The sequence below is a fragment of the Astatotilapia calliptera genome, chromosome 1 (genome assembly GCF_964374335.1).
Source record: "Astatotilapia calliptera chromosome 1, fAstCal68.1, whole genome shotgun sequence".
In the NCBI taxonomy this organism is placed as follows: Eukaryota; Metazoa; Chordata; class Actinopteri; order Cichliformes; family Cichlidae; genus Astatotilapia; species Astatotilapia calliptera.
In genome coordinates this window covers 10,730,037-10,752,557 of record NC_137422.1, presented here as the reverse complement: position 1 = coordinate 10,752,557, position 22,521 = coordinate 10,730,037, and the positions used below count along the sequence as shown (strand labels likewise).

Sequence of the window (22,521 nt, the reverse complement as noted above, 5' to 3'; positions counted from 1 at the left end):
AAGGAGGCTAGGTGAGGATGCAGTTGTTCACTCTCGCTCAAATCCCCGTTATGATTTTGGAGGGTAACGCCGCAAAATCCCTCGCTGTATCCACGCAGCGACCATATCCACATCCAGTACACACATCCGTGCTCTGACGCACTCTGGAGAGGACACTTTTTTTGGCTGCGTCTCGACGTCTTGTCTCAATTCAACAGGATCTATCGCCACTTCAGCCTCCGTTTCTGCTGCATCGCTTCTGGTATGCCGAGAGCAATAATGTTACCCCCTCCAGAGGAGAAAAAAAGAATGAGAAGAAGAGGAGGAAGTAGCAGGTGTGCGCGTAGCGAGTTGGCATCAATGACAGCTCCACACGAAGATAAGATACGAGGGTGGGTAAAAGTTTACCTTCGCACGGGCGAGGGGGAATGGCTTCATGGTTTAAGTCTGAGCATCGCACATCTGTCTGTCTGCCGCCGTATCCCTACCTATACTCCTGGATCCCTCCCATTGTGTGTGTGTGTGTGTGTGCGTGTGTGTGTGTGTCTCTGTGTGATGATGGAGAGTCTCAGTGAGAAAGTCGCTCGTGTACCGCAGCTCGTGCAGGCGGTGCTCGGTCCTCCCCCAGTGGCTGCAGCCGGTCACTGCGCACCGTGCTGCAGTCTCTCACCCGAGCTTCATCTGCCCTTCATTGTCACTGCTGGGTAGCAACCGGTGTGTTTGTGTCTCCCCACCATTAAAAAAAGTAATGCATTAACATAATATTTTAACTATGCATTTTGCAGTCACCAACCACTTTCCTAAAAAAATTAATCGGTGTTTTTGCTGTTGTTGTTGTTGTTTATTTTCTCATATTAAATCAGAAAATGCATACATCACTTATTTACATACGTCCATATATTGTAACTTTAAAAAGTGTGAATTTAAAGCACTGGAAATACTTTTCATACAATTTCACTTCACCTAACAATCGTTTAACATTGTTTTTGTTAATATTATCACAGGAAAAAAGGTTAGCTCATGCAACAACAAAAAATGTTCACAGAGGCCACAAAAACCAATAATTCATGTTCGCTGTGCCTGCCCTCCCTCTGATATTTGATTAGGAGAGCACTCGAAACAGAATGCAAAGTGTTCATTAACCTCCTATGACCCAGCGATTCATTCTTGTCCTCTGTTGGGGGGACACGAGTCTGAGACCTCCACGAGCACAATTCATGCAATCTATTTGAGTCTTACTGTACTGTCAAGGAGACATCTCAGGGTTTCAAGTTTCCACATGGGCTTTCTTTTCAAAATGATGGCCCTTGCTCATATAATTATTTTACTAAATTTGCAAGAATTTCAAGCAAACTTTTTTTCATTTGGTCATTATGGGGTATCGCATGTAGAGTTTTGAGGTGAGAAATGAATTTGGGAATAAGGCTGTAACATGACAAACTGTGGAAAATGCAAAGAACTGTGAATACTGTCCATTACACAGACAGTGTTCTGTGTAGTGGACAGGAGGACTTACTCATTCCTGTTTTCAACCTATATCCACACTTCAAGAAGCAAAGGAAAGATTGAGGCAGAAAGGACTTTACTCAGAATTGTAGAAGGGGAGTCAGACTTTGTGCTGTCCGGTGATGAGGTGGAGGAGGACCAGACAGAGCAGGAAGGTGAATGCTCAGTGGAGGACATGCCATTGAGAATCCAGTTTGAACCCTACTTTGAACAGTAAATAGGTGTTCATTCATGGCATGATACCTTCAGGACTCAGATATACTGGGTCCCATTTATAGCCAGTTAAATAAGTCAAGACAGATTCTTTAACCCCCTAGGACCTGGCGTCCACATATGTGGACATCACATTTTGGGTGATTTAGACCAAAACACTAAATTTTGTTTTTCAACGGCCTGATATCCACTTACGAGGACATTATACTGCTACTGTTCTATCAAAATTTTAAACGAATATCCTCATATGTGGCTCTGATTTTTCATTAAAACAAAAATAAGGTAAAAAAAAACATTTTTTTCTTTGTTTATACATTTATCGGGCCCCAATATGCCCAAATATCTAAGAGAAGTTAAAAATGCATGCAGTGGAAGAGTTTGGGTCTTAGGAGGCTAAGATTAGGCAGTCGTTCAAAGTAAGAAATGATCTTGATGTTTTTCTTCCTCCTGAGGCCCAAACAAGAAATTGTTTTGATACTGAGATTTTTAACCACTGTGGTTGAAAGAAACACATTACAACAAATTGTTGTTTTCAAAATAATTTATGTATTAATATATCATTTGTCGCTTTGATGGACTGCCTACTTTTGATGAATCTGTCTTGACTTATTGAATTCACTATAACTAGGGAAGTACATTTCCATCCTATGTTATCTGAGTCATGCCATCAACATGGATATGCAGAAGAATGTTTTTGATGTTAATGCTCCACCTTTCTCTGGCTGGCGTGGCTCTGATGTTTTGGTAGTGCCTATTTTCTGTTTGATGTAAACAGGGAACCACCTGTCTTGGCGTTTATGGCCACATTGACCTGTTTCATATTCCATGCTAAAAAAAAAGAGCCAATTTCAACCCAGTTAACACTCTCAAATTTAGAAAACAATTTGATTTTTAGCAACAGAAACATAATATCTGCCAAAAAAAACCCCAAACAAAACCTTTCAGTCAACCTTCCTATGTGGCCATAAAGATGTCATTAAAAAAAAAACCATGTGCTCTGTTGGCCTCATTCTGCCGAGATCGTGGAAGGCCTGTGTAGATGAGTAGATAATTCACATGTAACTCTAGAGTACCAGATGATCCGTTACTGCAGTTTGTTGTAGGGAAATCAAGTCCTGCAACTTAAAAACCATAATGTCTGTCCCTCCTCTACCTCATCTCCTGACAGCACCGAGCATGACTTCCCTTCACCTTCGAACAGATGCATCAGAAAGCAACTTGGGGTCAACTTTTTTCTTGGTCTCAATAAGTTATTTTGTTACTGAGCTTCAACAGCGTGACATAATCCAATGTTCTTGTCTGCCATAGTTGTAATTAATCCTGGGCAGTATAAAACACTGCAGTGTACAGAAACATCAAGTAAGACATGAATCAAATCTACATGTGCAGCCAAACAAGTGCTAACTTCTAAACTAAAAGAAAGAAAATTTCAAACATGCTCACTCTTAAATTGATTTATAGAGCTGGAGTCTTTGAGGTTTACGCAGAAAACACTTTCTTATTGCTTTTTCAAAGTTTGTTTACATCAGTAAGGCTTGTCATAAGTGATAAAAAAAAATTTAAAACATAGTTCAAGGGATAAAATTGTTTGCATGTAACTGGGATGTATCTCATTAATCACCAGAGTCTGGTCAATATACAGTCATGAGAACGCATTCACAGGAGTCTATGCAGTCCAGTGAAAAACTACACACACCCTTAATGCTTCCATAGGAATTAAGGTGGTCAATAGTAGCAATATGCTGCTCATCAAATGCACTGGATTAACCAGTCATGAGCAAGTGTGAGCACCTCTGTACAAACAGCAGGTTTTGGCTCTTTGTTGGTCTGAATCATTTAAATTTGTGCATTATTAAACGTTAAAGTTCACAACAGTAGATTTGGTCACCTAGTCAACTATGAACTTTGTTTGTTAAAGCATTCTAGAGTCTAATGTGAAGCCATCCGACAGCCAAAGCTTGACCAATATCAGCCCAAAGCAGGACAATGATCCCAATCTCAACAGCAAATCTGCAACAGAATGGCTGAAAAATAAAAAAACAAGGTGATGCAATGAGCTGCTCAAAGTCCAGACACAAACCTGATTGAAACTAGCACTAGCAGTGTTGACATAGTGTCAACAGTGTAAACAGTAACCCTGCCAAGAAAGACAGAAAGACAAAATATTTCAGGACCTTTCTTGTCTAATTTGTTATATATTCTTTAAAGCGACTGCACAACAATTCATATACTGTGTAATTAGAGGTCATCTTCTCAGCCGAAACTAGCCTGCAGGAGAAAGAATGGAGAGTGCAATACAACAAGCAGGCTAACAAATTACTGTGTTAGGGTATTAATTAGTCAAACAATGCATTACTATTGACTAGGCGATTAGGAATGCATTACTTTTTTGAGTAATGAGTACTGAAAACCACAGACAAGTGGGTATAATGAATACCACAAGGATTTTTCATTAATGTGGCCACATTAGCTCTTATTTGCATACGGCTGTAAGACTTTGTGAAAATGATGATACTCCAAGCAAAAGAAGACAGATTTGGTGCATGAAACACACAATAGGCAATGTGATGATTAGTGTGCTCAAGGATGCAACTGACCAAAACAAGTAGAGGACAAATGCAGTTCACAAACATATCATATTCTGTAATTTCATCATTGCTTGGCAATACTTTCAGCTTGTTTGTGCTGTCAGCCGTCTGTTAACGGGTCAAAGGTGTCCATAGACACGTCTTTTGGGATAACAACCTCCGTAACTTTAAATACCAGACATCACAGCACCTGGTGAGGTAACTGTTGAGTCAGTGTTATCGATTATTCACCCTATTGCTGCCGCAGATTTATGTGGATCATTTTGCACTCAGGTCTTACTCACTGCACCTTTGAAACCTCCCAGGTTTGATTGCACACATAATTAGTTTTTCTGCAGGTACTGCTGCAGGCATACTGCTGGGCTACAAAGCAATCAGTAGCTATAGCCCATTGAGTTCAGTCCATTTGATTCAAAGTATACATCTGAAACAAAAGCACTAATTAGGACACGGACAGCCTGTTATTCCAGATACAATATTCCTCTGAGGAATCCTAATAATCCTCTAAGGTATTTACCAAATCTCTACTTCTAATATTCCTGTTGGGATATTTTTGGTTGCTTGTGCAGTCTCCTTCTTAACTCTTTCATACGGCCATTGTGCTACATTTTGATACCAGAGAATATGAAACGAAATGTAAAACCCAATGTGTATGCTTGTGCTTGTGAAGTAATCAATGCTGCTGACAGTGCAAATCTCACTCACTGCTTCTCTAAAGAGCCTCATCTTCACAGTCTTCTCTCCTTCTCTGTACTTCTCAGATACTTAACTAAGACTTAAGTGGAGGTCTTTTCTAGTCTGTACCACATGTAAGCTCTTTCCACCCACCGCACACGGAGACATCATGCTCCCCTCAACCCCTGCTCTTACTCACCGAGTATCCACCTCAGTCAGCACCAGAGGGAGTTGTGAGGTCAGTAATAATAAGAGGTGATAGAGTGGGGATGCAAGGTGCCTTATTAAACACAAGTTTAGTTGCACTTTGAACCAGTGCCAGAGCTCATCAAAAACCCTTCTGCCTCTCACAAAGCATACCCGCTGAAAAACATCCAGCACTCCAAATTCATAAAAAGACGAGGGAAATGTCAAACTCTCTATGCATGAGACACAATCAATATTTGTTTCTGTTTTTTTCAAAGCCATCATGCAGAATTACAACTTTACTTACTTAACTTTAAAATGCAGTACAGGAAGCAATGATAACCTTTACAGCTTGTCCGTATGTAATAAAACTCAGCGCTGTATCATAGATATCTCGGTATGTTTTTGGACAGTGATGCATATTTTGTAATTTTGCTTCTGTACACCAGCACTGTGCGCTTTAAATCAAACAAACAACACATTATTCAAGCCCAGATTTTCAGCTTTAATTTAAGAGGTTTAACATACAGTTAGGTCCGTAAATATTTGGACAGACAACTTTTTTTCTAATTTTGGTTCTTTGGGTTTTGGTTCATTAACGCAGTGAATTTTAAATGAAACAACTCAGATGCAGTTGATGTGCAGACTTTCAGCTTTAATTCAGTGGCTTGAACAAAAACGTTGCAGAAAAATGCAGCAATTTTTAAGACAATCTTTTGATGTCAGGGGCTCAAAAATAATTGGACAAATCAAAGAACTGAAAATAAAAGGTTCGTTTGCTGGTAATGACAGCCTGAAGCCTTGAACTCATGGACATCACCAGATGCTGGGGTTTCCTCTATTTTAATACTCGGCCAGCCCCTTTTCTGCAGGGTTTTTAGTTGTTGTTTGTTTGTGGTCCTTTCTGTCATGGTTCTGGGTCATTTTGACCCAGCATTTTGAGTTGCTTGTGCTTTAGTTTGATTTTGTATTTTGGGTTATATTCTTCCAAATTGCCACTAGGTGTGAATGGTTGTCTGTCCGTATGTGTTGGCCCTATGACAGACTGGCGACCTGTCCAGGGTGTACCCCGCCTCTCGCCCTATGACAGCTGGGATAGGCTCCAGCGCCCCCACGACCCTGAAAAGGATAAGCGGAAGCGGATGGATGGATGGGTTATATTCTTGATCTCTTGTTGGGCTTTGATGATTATTATTATTATTATTTAGTCTGCTTCAGTTTATTCTGCTTAAGGGTTTAGTTCCTAGGTTTTGTGTCTTGTGTTTAGTGCAGGTTTAGTTCAGCGTCAAGTCAGCGTCCTTGTGAATTGTTTCTTGTTTCCTGTTTTATTGTGAAGGTCCGTGTCTCATGTGAGTGTATTCAGTTTTGCTTCCTCTGCCTCGTCTTGTCAATTACTTCCAGCTGTGTTCCCCACCTGTGTGTAATCTCCTTGTGTTCTTCTGTGTGTACTAGTTGCTGGTTTGTCTGTGAATCTACTGCGAATCTCCGTGTGTTTTTCCCTGCCGTCCACCTTCTTATGCCACCGTTCATCCTCCTACATGTTCGTGTTCATGTTTGCTATTTAGTAGTTTAGTTTGACCCACTATGATTAGTTTTTGTTCCGTTTTGCCATTTTTCACCTTGTGCTTTATTTTACAATAAACCACCTTCACATCTCAGTGAGTGCCTGTGCTTGGATCCTCATTTATTTTCTCCACACAGCTCATCCCCTTAGCCGTGACCCTTTCTGTCGAAAGTTTAGTCTTCAACAAGTGAAATTCATGCTCAGTTGGGTTAAGATCAGATCAGAATAAAGAATATTCCACTTCTTTGTTTTAATAAACAGCTGGGTTGCTTTGGCTGTATGTTTGCGGTCATTGTCCATCTATATTATTAAATGCCGCCTAATCAACTTGACTGCATTTAGCTGGATTTGCGCGGACACTGTCTCTGAACACCTCAGAATTAATTCGGCTGCTTTGGTCCTGTGTCATATCATCAACAAACACTAGTGTCCCAGTGCCACAGCCAACCATGCACGCCCAAGTCATCACACTGCCTCCACTGTGTTTTACAGATGATGTGGTATGTGTTGGGCAGTTTCACACCGTCATCATACTTTTTTCTTGCCATCATTCTGGTAGAGGTTGATCTTGGTTTCATCTGTTCAAAGAATGTTTTTTCTAGAACTGTGTCGGCTTTTTTTAGCATAGTCTAGTCTAGCCTTTCTATTCTTGAGGGTTATGACTAGTTTGCACCTTGCAGTGAACCCTCTTTACTTTCATGCAGTCTTCTCTTTATGGTACACTTGGATATTGATGCGTCTACCTCCCGGAGAGTGTTGTCTGTTGTGAAGGGGGAAATGACGCTGCGATCATCCACCACTGTTGTCTTCCGTGGACGTCCAGGTCTTTTTGCATTGCTGAGTTCACCAGTTTACCTGTAGATTTTGTCACTCCTAATATTGCAGCAATTTCTCTGATGGATTTTTCCAGTTTTTGCAGTTTAAGGATGGCTTGTTTCACCTGCATGGAGAGCTCCTTTCACCGCATGTTGTCTGCTCACAGCAAGATCTTCCAAATGCAAGCACCACACCTCGAATCAACTCCAGGCCTTATATCTGCTTAATTGACAATCTATCTATCTATTAGGGGTGCAACGATACACAAAATTCACGGTTCGGTTCGGTTCGACACTTTGGTGTCACGGTTCAATATTTTTTCGATACAAAAAATGTTCATGCTTTTTTAATTTGTCATTTATTAAAATTATAAATATATATTAACTCAAAAGTACAGTTTTTAAATTTATTGTTGCTGAAACAACAAAGTAATAAAAAAATAAATCTATCTGATCGAGAAATCCCTATTGCCAGTCTTGGCAGCCGGGGGTCAGTCCGCCAGGGCCTCCGCTCCTGGCCGCCACCCGACACACAATGCGCCCGACCCCTATGGCGCCTCCTGCGGGTGGTGGGCCTGCGGGAGGATGGGCCCATGTCTCCTCTTCGGGCTGTGCCCGGCCGGGCCCCATGGGCTAAGGCCCGGCCACCAGACGCTCGCCCTCGGGCACCCTCCCCGGGTCTGGCTCCAGGGCGGGGTAAACTGTTCCCTCGGTATCCTTTTCATAAGAGTCTTAGGGTGGAGTGCCCACTCCGGGTCGGGGATGAGTTCCTGCCCCAAGTGGAGGAGTTCAAGTATCTCGGGGTCTTGTTCGCGAGTGATGGGAGAAGGGAGCCGGAGATCGACAGACGGATTGGGGCTGCAGCTGCAGTAATGCAGACGCTGCACCGGTCCGTCATGGTGAAGAGGGAGCTGAGTGTAAAAGCGAAGCTCTCAATTTACCGGTCGATCTACGTCCCTACCCTCACCTATGGCCACGAGCTGTGGGTAGTGACCGAAAGAACGAGATCGCGGATACAAGCGGCAGAAATGAGCTTCCTCCGAAGGGTGGCTGGCCTCTCCCTTAGAGATAGGGTGAGAAGTTCGGCCATCCGGGAGGGGCTCAAAGTAGAGCCGCTGCTGCTCCACATCGAAAGGAGCCAGCTGAGGTGGTTCGGGCATCTGACAAGGATGCCTCCTGGGCGCCTCCTTGGTGAGGTGTTCCGGGCATGTCCCACCGGGAGGAGGCCCCGGGGCAGACCCGCTGGAGAGATTATATCTCTCGGCTGGTCTGGGAACGCCTTGGTATTCCCCCGGATAAGCTGGAGGAGGTGGCTGGGGAGAGGGAGGTCTGGGCCTCTTTGCTTAGGCTGCTGCCCCTGCGGCCCGGCCTCGGATAAAGCAGATGAAGAAGGATGGATGGATGGATGATCGAGGAATCACTCATCTTTGGAAAAGAGAGTTTATTACAGAGAAATGGCTCTTTCCAAAATAAAAGCTATACTATACGCTTCTTCTGAGCTATATTCTCAGCAGCATATTAAACATATCAGGTCCCCATAAGGAGAATCATGTGCTAACGGCTGTCTAAATGACTCGGGTAAAGTTTTTGTAGCATGCGTGCTTGTTGTTTTTGTCTGCTTCCACTTGTCTTTGCACTAGGATGATGTCGGCGTAAATGTGCAGTCATATTCGTTGTGTTCCCACTAGTGCTGTCAGCGTTAATCTGAAATGACTTTAACGCCACAACACGGCCAATCTCCGTTAACGAGCTACCACGGATCACCCCGTGCATGGGGCTGGACGGTGTCAACACGTTAACGAGCAAACTGCGCTAACACACTAGTTCCCACCAATGTAATTGAGCATTGCGTGGCACATCCGACATACTGTTTTACTTTTGTCCATGACGCGCTTACCTTCAGGGTCATACTTCACATGAAGACCAAAATAGTTCCAAACGCCAGATCTGAATGAGGGTGGGGGAGGTTCAATTTGCCATGTTGCAAGGAGCTTAGCTTCTGTCTTGCTAGCTTGCGCTGCGCTCAGTGGATCTGCACTGTCCAGCGCAGATCCACTGAGCTCTCAACACAGATAGCATCGTCAGAAGGAAAGTTGATAAAATAAATAAAATAAAGCACCATTCTGAGTTGTAATATTTTGGCAAACTGGACTAACCTGCTGCATCATTTTTAATATTGACTTTGTGGGTGTCTTTGAATTCAGCCCACTATAGCTGGATGATTGTAATTTCCATCAAATCGTGTGCCATTCTTTTCTTCTTAACACATTACTCAGTCCATCACAGCAGGGATATCAGCATGATTTTTTCCCCATTTGTATCTGATTTGCTTTCCGAGTGTTCCTTTAATTTTTTGTTGAGCAGTATTTTACATCTTTAGCTGTTTTTAAGGACTTTATAACCAATAAAAGAACACATTTATATTTGCTTAAAATAAGTCAAATAATGAAATGAGACTGAATATTAAAATGTAAAGGAGAAAAGGTAGACAACAGAAGTCAGCAAAGAATCATCAGCGGTCGATACACATAAGCACACCTACCACCTACTTCCACACTCGACCTGCACGCAGAAATATCCAGCGCAGTCACCAAACAAAAGTCTTGTCCTTGGCAGTGCTGTGGAGGCGTTTGTTTAGACCAGGTGGAAGGCGGGAGAGAGCGTGAGTGTGGGGTGATGCAGTGCGTTCAAGGCACTGCTGAGTCTTTTTTGTTGTTGTTGTTTTTTTTAGGGGGGTTTGCATGCGACAAAACGAGTTTAAAGAAGTCTGCTTGTGTTTCATGCATTAGCAGACGGAGCAGCAGAGGTCCGGGGCGAGGTGTGACTGAGCATGTTTGTGCAGGGTGTTGATGCGGTTATGGCAGTGTTTATGCTGCACTGATAAAAAGAAAAGAGAGAAAGCAATGGGACTCTGTTCCTAAGCTTAAAACCAATGACCCATGGATGAAATCTGTGATGTCAGCAAGATGTATGACTTGGAGCTGTTTTATATGTGGCTTCATCTAGAGCTATGAGCTTTTACACCCAAAGGAGCCCATTTTATATAGCAGTGCTTCGAGTTATGAAGCAGAATATCATCACGGGCCCGGGAACAGTTCATCATTGCCCAATTGATTCCCAGTGGACCCTGATGTGACAGGGCAGGACTTCTTCTCATGGCTGTGGGAAGGTGTTTTCTCTTGGAAACATCCTGCTAATTTCAGCAATTCTTTGCTGGTGTTTTCTTTTAGCTTGCTGCAGAGCATATGGGCTGATTTTCAGACTGTGATGCAGACATGAATTTCAAAGTCTTACCTTCTCTATCCAGATAGCCAGCATATCGACAGAATGCATGAATGGATGATATAATTTCAGCACCGCAATTAATTAATCAATTTTCAGAGCAGATGTGCTTTTTTTTAAGAGGAACTACCATCTGTTATACCATTTTTTTCTCAGAAAATGACTAATGATCCGTTTTGCTCTAAATATAAGATTAATCAAATCTGCCTAGTGTTCATTCAGGGCAAAATGCACAAAAAACATGATGCATTTCTGCCAAAATTTCCTAAAAAGAAGTAGCACCGCAGAGGATGGGGTTGACTCAATAAAAGTCCTTGCAGCCTTATTAAGCAGGTACGGCACTTTAGCAGGATGCCCGGGAAACCTGATTCCCTAGTGGCTGCAAGGGCAGACGGAGCAGCAGTTGGATGAATTGTGATGGCTGCTGCCCAGGTAGTTAAATTCTACTGTCACTGCAGCTTGTCCAGATTGTGGTGCAGTGCTAACTTTTACCGAGTGCAGCAGCAGAACACTGAATTTCTCGAAGATTCACAGAATCTTGGAATCTGTATGTGCTCTATAAAATCTAAAGCTGTACCCGAGTGCAAAAATACTTATACTTACTCAAAGAGTTGGATCCACTTGTTAGGTGATTACATTACAATACTGCTTCTAAGTCATAGATCCTGCTACGTTTATTAAGAATGTTGTTTTTAACAACATTTTTTAAATATTTTATTTAATATAAACAACCCCTAAAACAATCAGTGGTCATAATCTGCCTCTATGGCTTTTTATTATTAAAATAAAATTTGCAGCTCGGTTTTAAACTCAGTTTTTAAAACCTTACGATGTACCTACAGCCCACGGGCTCACGGTGCCAAATCGCAAATTTTTGAATGCTTCAGGGAAGAGTCACTCTAAGATTTAAATCGGTAAATGAGGCTTAGGATCAGGAATCTTTCATAGCGAGTCATCCAAACACACAGCGGCATGTTAATAACTAACCTTGTGTGAATGTGAATGGATCCTCTCAGATATTCTATTTCAATCACATTCCTGCAAAAGGATTGCATCTGGCTCTTCCCATCAGGGAACCTCACATTAAAAAAAGGACACATGTTTATATTATCCCAACCACAGCTCTGCAGCTAGCCACCAGGTAGCACGCCATTTTATGCAAGCTACCCCAACTTCACTAACCTCACAGACATCACTGCTGTCTAGTTATCTGTCTATATTTATGTGAAACCACACTTCCTCCCTGGGTCAGATCATGGTGTATGGCATATCATCTTTAGAAAGAAACTAGCAAGCTGACTTCCTGCCTACTTCTCCATTGAAATCCACTTTTTTTCATACATGCCTCAAAGTTAAACTTTATTGTAATACATAGGTGAGCAGTGAAGTTTTTGCTCTTTACTGATCGGATTTACAGATGTGTTAACATAATATCCAAGAAAATTCACCCCCTGGTCAGAAAGTACAATGCTCAGAGAAAATGCTAAAACCTATGAGCTACATATCAGACTCTACAGGTCTCAGTTAGCATGTTAACTGTTAAAGGTCATGGCCGCACATTTAGAAAAAGACTGAACAAGTATGGCTTGTTTGAAATGGTTACCAGGGGAACACCTCTTCTCTCTGATAAGGGCGTGGCAGCACAGTTTGGTTTGCAAAGCTGCATCTGAACAAACTAAAGAGTTCAGAAACAATATCCTTTGGACAGATGAGACTGGATAGAGCTGAGCTTAAACGAATGCCCACAAATATCAATGAACTGAAGCAGTGCTGTAAAGAACAGTTGGCCAAAATTCCTTCCTAACAATGTGAAAGACAGATAAAGTCATACAGAAAATGATCACTTAAGATTACTTGAATGTGGATCTACAAGCTGCTGACGTTGTGTGCTTACTGTAGGTAGTCCCGTGGAAACTATTTTTCACATAGGTGCACAAGTAGTACAGAATAAAACTGCATGTTGCACGCTGCAATGCAATGTAACCTGGACTGGCGAACCGCTAAACATCAGTCAGAATATTCTATTTTAATAAGGAATATATTATAAACGTGACTTGGAATAAATGTATAATGTACTATATAGAATGCTGTCACGAAATGGTCAACATAAAATTATAAGATTCATTTAAAGTAGGAGCAGTTTCAAGATTTATTAAGCTGAGATAGGCTCCAGTTACCCCTGAAACCTTGAATAGTATAGAAGCATTTAAGAAAATGGATGAGATGACATTATAGAGGAAATAAGATTTATTTATGAATCAAAATAATATCTGTAAAGATTTGCTTTTTTTACTTATGTTCATGTGTTTGTGAATGTTGATTCTATGCGTACGTATGAATGGAGGACATCATCAAGAGTAACTAACACTGATGCTAATGTGGATCCTAATAATGCACAAAAAAACAACCAAAAAATCAAATCTTTTAAATTTTAACAAGCATAATGTAACCAAGGACAACACAGGGCTCTGAAGATGTACATCTGGATGAAGATGATCACAGAGGCGAGGGATGCAAGAGTGTTTCTGTAGCAGTTGCTCAGCTATGCCATATGCATTCAAATTATCCTTTTATAATAAAACATCTCACATTAACAGTAATTCTAGGCACTGAGCACCACAATATAGTCCTCCTCCATGTTTTTATGCAAATCAACGAAACAAATTCATTTGTTTTTAGGAGTTTACTTTTTTAAGTATCTGCCTTGAGCTAACACATACAGGACACTTACCAACAGCAATGGCTTTCCCCTGAGATAATGCAGCCTTCTTTAATACACTAATGAGTGTCTGCTGTGAGTCAGAATGTCTGCTACACCAGACAGACAATAAACCTTTTTACCTGAAAGAAATCAGCTCATTGTGGAAGTGCTGTTTCTTTAATGTGCCTTCTATCACTGGGTCCAAGAGAAAATGAAATTTTACCTCATTGAGATAAAATGATGTGAAGGAAAAGGAACAGTCCTAAAATAGCAATTCATTTAGAGCAAATATTTTTTGCTGATTAGACTTCCTGTATTCACAGACAGTGACATATCGTTGTTCAGATCATGACAAGAAAAATACTTTACTTACTTTTACTTGTATGTTACATATTGGATAATAGCTGGCCTGTACACACAGTGCTTAATAAATTTAAGAGACCATCATCGAGTGTAAAGCGTATGCTGCCCTAAGTTAACATTGCTGGTAAGTACTGGTTTCTGTAAGTTTCTGTAATGGTTAATCCACCCGTGTGCTCAAGCACTTTATATTTTTAATGCTAATTTTTTTCCCCAAGAATTTTCAAATTTACTGTTTAATAAAATAAATAAATAAACAAGATTATTTTATTTTTGGATTAAGATGTCAAATAAGTTATTTATTTACACTCGTAAACAGAAAATATAGTTTTCCTGGTTGAATGTAACGCTCGATTAATTCCTGACTCCTCAGAGAAGTCCGGCGTGCCGCCTCAAATTTGGGTATAAAAACATGAATTCAGTTTGTTATTTGGCTCACAAATAACAAATATAATTTATCGTTTTAAACAAGTTTTTGACAGATCTCTAAATTGTTTGTGTTTTCTTGTTTTCATGGCAGGTGGTCTAATAAATCTATAAATACAACAATATGTGCCAGCGCTGTTGACACAGTGGAAAAAGAAGAAATGACACAATGGAGTAATGGAGATGGAGCACACAAATTAATTAGTGCATCTCATATCTATGTTTGCCATCTCACTGTGGGGGCAGTTTTATTTTTATAATTCTGGTGTCCATCTGCGCCTTTCACTCACATAACCTAAACAAGATTTCTGAAGATACCGCCCCACTCCTCCTCGTTTGTAGGAGGAAAGGCCTCGAGCCATGGGACGTCCCTGCAGTGTTTAAGGAAAGACACGAGGATTTGCTTGTTATGTATAAACAGGTAGGAAAACTATCGCCCTGGCCAAGGCTGATAGGATTAAACAGATTTGTGAGCGGTGCTATTTAAGCAATAAAGACAGCTGCAGGTTGAAAGCTGTTACAGGTGTTTAGAGAGCGAACGAAGGGACAGGACTCTCAGCAGAGGTTCAAAGCATCAGCAGAGCTCTACAGGTATGTTTCCTGTTCATGTAGATGACAAGAAAGCTGCTGAAGACGTTGTCAGGGATCTGCTGTTAAAGACAGAATGAGGTTATAGCATAGTTGTGGGGACGTGGCAGATTGAGTTCTTCCTCTAGAAAGAGGTTTAACAGAAAAAAAAATTTGTGATATTACATATCAAAGAGTTTAAATGATGTCATTTAAGGGTTTAGTTTGAAGAAACAGCCGTGTGCATGAAAGGGGTTCATTAGAAGAGGTTTATTAAATTCTGTGCATCATCCGTTTATCATCTTTGTTAGGCTGTTTAATAATAGAATTCATTTTCTATCTGGCTTTAATAAAAGATATAGGTTGTCATCTTTTCATTGTTTTCATGCTAAACCACAATTTTCCTTTGTTTTTTGTTTTATTTTATTTTATTGCAGTTATTCATTTGTATCTATAGTAGTTTTAGGTCAAATTTTCCAAATTTAATTTGATAATTTAATTTAAAGCACTGCTTCTGAGCTTTCTCGAACCATAATTGCCTTAGCATTTAAAAAACGTTTTTCAAAGTGGAAATTTATTATTAGCTTTGGAAACTTTGGAAGCTTTTCAAAATATATTTTATATTTCTTTCCCTTTTTCCGCATACTTTAAATGACATATCAGTGTGAGATGTGGAAAAACTCACTGAGCCTTGAGCTAATCATGCTTTATCTGTATTTTATTAGATTAAAGGTCATCTGTTTGCAGTCAGGAATGCTCCTCTGCAGAAAGACATGCTATTGTTCTTGAGTAATGTGCTGAGCTTTGGAAATGTAATCTTTTTAATACCATTAAGAATGCATGTTTTAATCGTGTTTTACAATATTTATCGTTTTACCTTGAGATGAAGACAGACATTTCAGAGATGGATGTCTTTTAATCTGAAAAGACAGAAGCTATGACTATATTTACATGGCTGGATGCTTTAATTTAAGTTAACCACTCTTTTAGGATCTAGTCTACAAGATGAATAAAAATGTGCAGTTAAATAAGATCCAACTCTGAAAAATAAAATAAAAAATAATCTCGACTATTATTTCCCGCTTTTCATTTCAGAATACATTTTGTTTAACGCCATTAATCCACATCTCCATAATATAATCATGTATAATGACACAGCCGCGTTTTAATCAACACTAAACTTCTGACATTGTCTCAAAGCGCCTCATTTGATACCCGATCCCTCTTGTGGCAGCAGCGTGTAGTGCATCCGGCAGAGGATGCAGCTGGTTGTCATGGCAGCAGTGCTGGCGCTGGCGGGGGCGGAGCAAGACTGCAGCTCCGGCTGTCGCCCAAAGAACATCAGCCTCCCTGTGGACACCTGCGGCACCACCGAGTTCGTCGACACCACCATTTGTGAAGGACAGTGTTTCCAAAAGGTGAAGAGTGACTCGCTCTCCTCTAACTTGTGCTACTTGTGCACTGTTTTTCCCGGTGAGACATGTGCGTTTATTCTGCTTAGACGTGATGTGTTAAGCTGAGCTCAGTGCTCCTGAGGAAATCATTCATTTCGATTTGATTTATACAAATCACCACAGCTGTCACTTAAATGTGTTTTATTGTAAGGTGAAGGCACTACGGAGAAAAGCCCAATCACATAACCTCCCATGAGCAAGCGCTAGGTGACAGTGGGAAGGAAAAACTCCCTTTTAACAACAAGGAACCTCCAGAACCGAGAACCAGCCTCGCAGTCATCCAGTCTGAGTGGCTGGGGGTGACAATAATAGTTGCAATCTGAAAATTTTATAGTGTTCAGTAAGATTATGTATTGCTATAAGTTTTCTTTAAAGATAAATCACATTTACAACTTTATAGCAGACCTCTTAAAGGCTACTGCAGGGGCACACATTTGATCCTCACCAAGCCATCTCTTGTGTCATTCCCTGGCCCTCCACCTGTTTTCCCTCTCTACATACTACTGCTCCATAAAAACGGAAAAGAAAGAAAAATACTATAATGAGAGATCATTACATAATACAAGCTTTAGGGTTAAAGCACACATTCAATGACCATCAAAATTATACAAACTTTGTACAAGTATATAGAAAATGAAAATTTAAAATTGACCTCTAACATCAAAAGATACCACAAGTGACCCTTTTGAAAGGGTTGTAGTCCGGTATTAGTTTATTTATTAAAATGTTTGCAAAGCCGATTAAAATCTTGTACTTTTGAGTTTTTTAATGTCTCACAAGCTAAATAATCTTAAATAGTGGCAGCAAAAGTCAAAAGCTGTCAGATTCATGAAGTTGGAATGAAATCCCTTTAAAGAAATGGAACTGACTGTGTTTATATCCATGTGTCTGATCCCTCTGCTCTGCTGGTAGGATCCCAACTATGTTCATACTGACGACGGGCCCAAACAGAAAACCTGCAACGGAGAGTGGTCCTACGAGGTGAAATACACAGAGCAATGTCCACGGGGTTTCATCTACCCTGTGGCCAGGAAGTGTGAGTGCACTGCATGCAATGCAAACACAGACTGCGGGACCTTGTCTGGATACATACCCAGCTGTTAGCCCTTTTAAAGAACCCCAGTATTCATCCTGCGCTTAACAGTTATCTTCTTTGCACCTCTTCCCTCTGAAATAAACCAGTGATACAAGCCTTTCTGTTTCAATCTGTTTTATTACAATTTTTTATAAATGCAACCCCTCCCTTAAAAGTTATTCTCTTTATACGTGTAGGTAATTGTGGTCACACCAGAACACAGGTATCAATAGTCGTTATTAGACCGCTTGCATTATTAGTGGCGCGCTTCAGTCTTATAGTGTCATAAGTCACAGCAGAAGAAACTGTGTAGATGCAGCAGACCTGTAGAGTCAGCTAGAAAAGCAACCACCCAACAGTTTCCCTTTTTGTTTTGAGCGGGGTGACTGACCCCTGAAAGTCAATAATCCTGCGAGTCAGGTTTCCCTGCTGAGAACAGGATATAATCTTGCAAAGACAACAGAACACTTCTCCTCCTCTTTTGACAGGTGGAAATGAAAATATAGAGTTTGCAGCATATTGAACTCCCCCCCCCCCTCCCCCTGCAAAGTGCCTGCAAATCGGTGTCTCTCTACTCAACTCAACACAGCCTAGTGAGCAGAAAACCTCCTCAGAGCTGTTAAAGTGGTGGAAACTATAAGCCAGCTAAAGATACAGATCTAATATTGTATGCTTGGGTGTGAGGAGGCCTCAAAACATATATAGATTAAAAAATGAATATAAAACAGAGTATGCACCTGCAAGCTTTGTTTTTTCTCCTCTGATCCAAACTAAGGACTTTTCAAAATTTGGGACAAAAGAAAAAGGCAAAATTAATGGACACCTTTGCAGAGAAATGAGAAGAAGAATAAATGAGCCCTTCGCGCCCTGAAGTCTGAAAAAGTCTGTTACGATAAAGTTTGGAACAGACTTATTTTTAGCCCAATGCAGGTGCATCTTCTGACTCTACAGACTGTTAGCATAAAATCTTATTATAAGGCCAGAGACAAACCTGAGGCTGCTGCTAGCAACAACTCACTCATTAATATGACAAGCTGTTAACTACCTACAGTGCTGTTACCTGGCAACACACCGGCTTTATCCTCCTGCATTGTGGACAGCAACTCATTCATTAACAGCTTTAGCATGTGGGTTTGTTGGTGAAAAAAAACAACAAAACACGGTTTAATTGTTGAACTAAAGTGTATATTTTTTTTCCTTTTCAGGGGCTGGAATGCAATAAGAGGCAACGCAACACTATAGTGATGCTTTTTGCACAAAAAATGATGTGATCATGATACAGTGATTCTGCAGTCTCAGTGTTTTGTGAGACAATCACGTATAATGGATCATGACAATCTGCGACACTGACAAGACCAATAAAAAAAAATGCCACTAAGGCAAAGATCAGGAATTAAGTAAATAGACCAGCACTTATGTTGCATTATTCTACTCTGACTGAGAAATCAAAATGCTTTTCTACTACAGGCCTTACATACATCTGTTAAGTAAATGATCATGCACACACATACATTCACGCTCTTACATTTTAAGGTTCAGTATCATCAGCGTCTGGACTGGAGGAGACTGCAGTGACCAAACCACCGACCTTTCTGTTAGCCCTAGAAGACGACCCACTCTACCTGCTGAGGCACTGCTATGTCTTATCTGCGTCACTGCAGGTTGTGGTGTTACTGTGTGTGTGCGTGTGCATTAACAATATTATTATTTTCTAATAATGTGTCATTTCCTGCCCACCATTTCCTCTCTGTGATTTTTTTTCCACTTTGCCCCTATTCTTTTGATAACTACCACAGTGAGGATTGATCAAGTAGTGATTATGGTAAGCTTAACTGCTGAGATCATTTGTTGTTTAATGCATTGCTCTATCAGTCTATCAATAATTTGTTCCAACCGTATCTAACACGATATTTCTAATTAATTGGGTACTCCATAAATGTAAAGTATTCCTTTAATTAGGTCTCAAGGTTCAGAAGAGATAGATTAAATTAAAAGTTGTTACATTCAAAGCAACAAAGGACAAGTTATCCTGACACTCTGAATCTCCAGTCTGGATCAGGTTCCTAATGAGATTTTGTTCATTACACATCAGCATGTGTGAAAGTTAGCCTTTCAGTCTGTGAAAATCTTCCTCCAGTGCCCAGGAATGGGTCTCTCAACACAGAGATATATCTATGTTTAATATTTTTGAGGTATGGCACATCTTAGGTAGCTACAGCATAACAAAAGGCCACAATTCAGTCACATAACTCATGTTTGTCCCTCCCATCACCCCTATCCAGTCAGATGCCTGCACTTCCTTGAGCCTGGTTCTGCTGAAGGTTTCCTCCCTTCAAAAGGGAGTTTTTCCTTCCCACTGTCACCAAGTGCTCACTCATAGGGAGTCATTTGATTGTTGGGGTTTTCTCTGTATTATTGTGGGGTCTTTATTCTACAGTATAAAGTGCCCTGGGGCGACTGCTGTTGTGATTTGGGCAGTGATAAGTAGATATCTCCCTGGAGTCTTACTGATGGATGTTGAGTTGATGGAGGGGTTGAAACAGCAGGAAGCGATGCAGAGCAGTGTGATGCATTGAAAGCAGTGCACTCAGTCTTGTAGACGTCCAGTATAGTTTTAGTTTTTAATTTTACTTGTTAACTTTAATAACCATGGGTACTCCGGCTTCCTCCCAAAGGTCCAAAGGGTTAGGTCAGTTGGTGATTCCAAACTGCCCATAGGTGTGAATGTGGTGCAAACTGTTGTCTGTCTCTCTGTGTTAGCCCTGCATCCAGCTGGCAACTTCTCCAGGGTGTACCCCACCTCCTGCCCTATGGTACCTGGGATAGGCTCCAGCCCGCACCCCTGTGACCCTGACAAGGAAAAGCAGAAGAGAACAGATGGATGGATGGATGGATGGATGGATGGATCCCATCCGTGATGGATCCCATTCCACTGGAATCCTGAAAGGAAGTAAAGCATTTGTCGGTCTTGTTAGGGAGAAAAAGATGTAGGTAAGTTGTGTTACAATTGCATGATAATACTGCACATTTTAATTCAATTTTTATTTAATGTATATCACAACTGTGGGTGCTGTGGAGTGGGTGATGAAAAGACGCTTGCCATAAAGTTTGTGAGTGATTCTAAAAGTGTGCTGCTCAAGAAACTTGTATTCAGTGGATATCAATATTTCCACGGCTTGTAGCTCAAAAGTCAAAGCTAAAGTGCCTTCACAAGCGAGAAAATCAATGATAGCAAAAGAGGTCAGAACAGAAATCCATGGGCAATGATTACATAAAGTATTGTTGCACTTGTACAACAGCAGCTTGCTGAAGTTCAGGATCTTGTTTGGACCAACAAATTTTCAGTTTGTTGTTTTGAGTCAGAGACTAAGAGGAGCTAAGATGGAGTAATAATCAAGCCTACAGGCAAAACTGACCTAAGCTGCAGGCAGTAGAGTCCACGCTGGCATGTAGAGAGATGGAGCATGGCCCACAGGTGTGAGGCGGCAGCCTTTTTAGTGCTGACCACATCACAACAAACGGACCTTTTCTGTTCCCATACAAGCAGCCTGAAGGAGGATTTTTAAACAAACCATACAATGCAAGAGCTATATCCACATCCTCAGCACAGTCCACTATGTTTTCAGTGGATGGACAAGAGTCTTCATTTCATCTGACCATGACCTTCACCACAAACTGGTGCGGTCTCTACCTGAGTATGAAACCACCTGGACCAGGTTTGAAGCCATGGTTCTTAGCTTGATAACCAAACATGTTGCATGTTAACAACCGAAAGGACAGTGGACCCAAGATCAGGTCTAAGTTACATTTCACCTTTGCATCTAGATCTAGACCAAAAGAACGAAGTCACTTATAGTTCACTCCATAAAGTAGCTGGTCTCATCCTTGAAGAGGCTTCTTTGCACTGAAAGGTGTCAGCTGAGATGATTCAGGCAAACTTGGAGGTCTCAGAGGCATGCCAACTGAGAGGAGAACCGGAAGAGCTGGCTGGACAGCTCATCTTATCTGGCTTCTGAACTTATGATTAAATAAATAGATGCCTTCCAATTAGGAGAAAGCATTGGGCAAATATAGGAAAACAACATTTCTCCACTTCAAAAGGTTAAAGCTACTGTTTGATGTTTTGCTTAATTCAGTTCAATTCTATTTTATTTATATAAAATCGCCTCAAGATGCTTATTATTGTAAGGTAAAGACCCTACAATAATACAGAGAAACCCCAACAATCAGACGACCCCCAATGAGCAAACACTTCAATGACAGTGGGAAGGAAAAACTCCCTTTTAGCAGGAAGAAACCTCAGGGAGGGGCAGCCATGTGCCATAACTGGTTGAGGGTGGGGGGATTAATAAGACAATTCCTGCAAAAGACATGTTGGTTTGACCTCTACGGATATCAACAGCAATTTCTAACTTCGCTAATGGACAGAGGTGTGGGGTATTAAACAAAGAATTAGATCCTAGATACAAACTGCATAAATGAGCTTCTACTGAAAGATGCCTGCGTGCTGCCTAAAAGCTATAATGAGGAGCTCGATCACTTGGAAGGTGCTCAGGGTAGACATGCCACGCCTCTGCATTGAACAGAGCCAAAAGAGATCATTTGGGTGTTTGACATAGGTGCATGCTCTTAAGTTTTAAGCTGGAAGCTTAATTTTAGTTATGCTTCCCTTTGTATGTAATTCTGTCATCAGCTGGTAATACAAGTAGCTAGAAACATTATTTGAAAATCTTAGAATGCTACTGAGCTCAAAGCATGGATTAATTGTCAATGAATTTTCTTTCTACTGAAAAATAAAAGAAGCTGTTAGTTTACAGGAGCGAAAGATGTGACAGCCCCGTTACTCCATTTTCTCTGTCAACGTCCCAACAGACCTTTGGTCGTCTCACAGCAATGTTCATGGATTTACTTCCAGCCTCCAACTCACTTGGCTCACATCTCCAGTTCGCTGTGAACACTGCAGGCTGCATATCTGCTGACAGATTTCCGTCCGTTCTGGTCACCGGTGTCCTTTAACGGTGGCTTGTTTTTATCCAGTAGCCCCCTGGAGGTTTGTGCTCCGTCCTCACTGATGACCGCCGCAGCCAATATTGCAATAGACATTTTATCAAGTTTACGGATGAGGTGTCA

General features: G+C 41.0%; 1 protein-coding gene across 4 annotated transcripts; it reads left to right on the top strand.

Annotated features, from left to right (window-relative positions):
- Positions 1-24: 24 nt before the first annotated feature.
- LOC113018740 (gonadotropin subunit beta-1-like) lies at positions 25-17,508 on the top strand. Of its 4 annotated transcripts, none has more exons than XM_026162094.2 (3): positions 25-371; positions 16,100-16,280; positions 17,229-17,508. In XM_026162094.2, the coding sequence occupies exons 2-3, from the start codon at positions 16,122-16,124 to the stop codon at positions 17,418-17,420; spliced, it is 351 nt and encodes a 116-aa protein (XP_026017879.1). In that variant the 5' UTR covers positions 25-371; positions 16,100-16,121; the 3' UTR covers positions 17,421-17,508. The 4 variants fall into 4 exon arrangements, with proteins under 4 accessions (XP_026017879.1, XP_026017870.1, XP_026017860.1 ...); XM_026162085.2 differs by lacking the exon at positions 25-371 and adding an exon at positions 14,682-14,886; XM_026162075.2 differs by lacking the exon at positions 25-371 and adding an exon at positions 14,682-14,886 and having other exon boundaries at positions 16,097-16,280.
- The last annotated feature ends 5,013 nt before the right edge of the window (positions 17,509-22,521 follow it).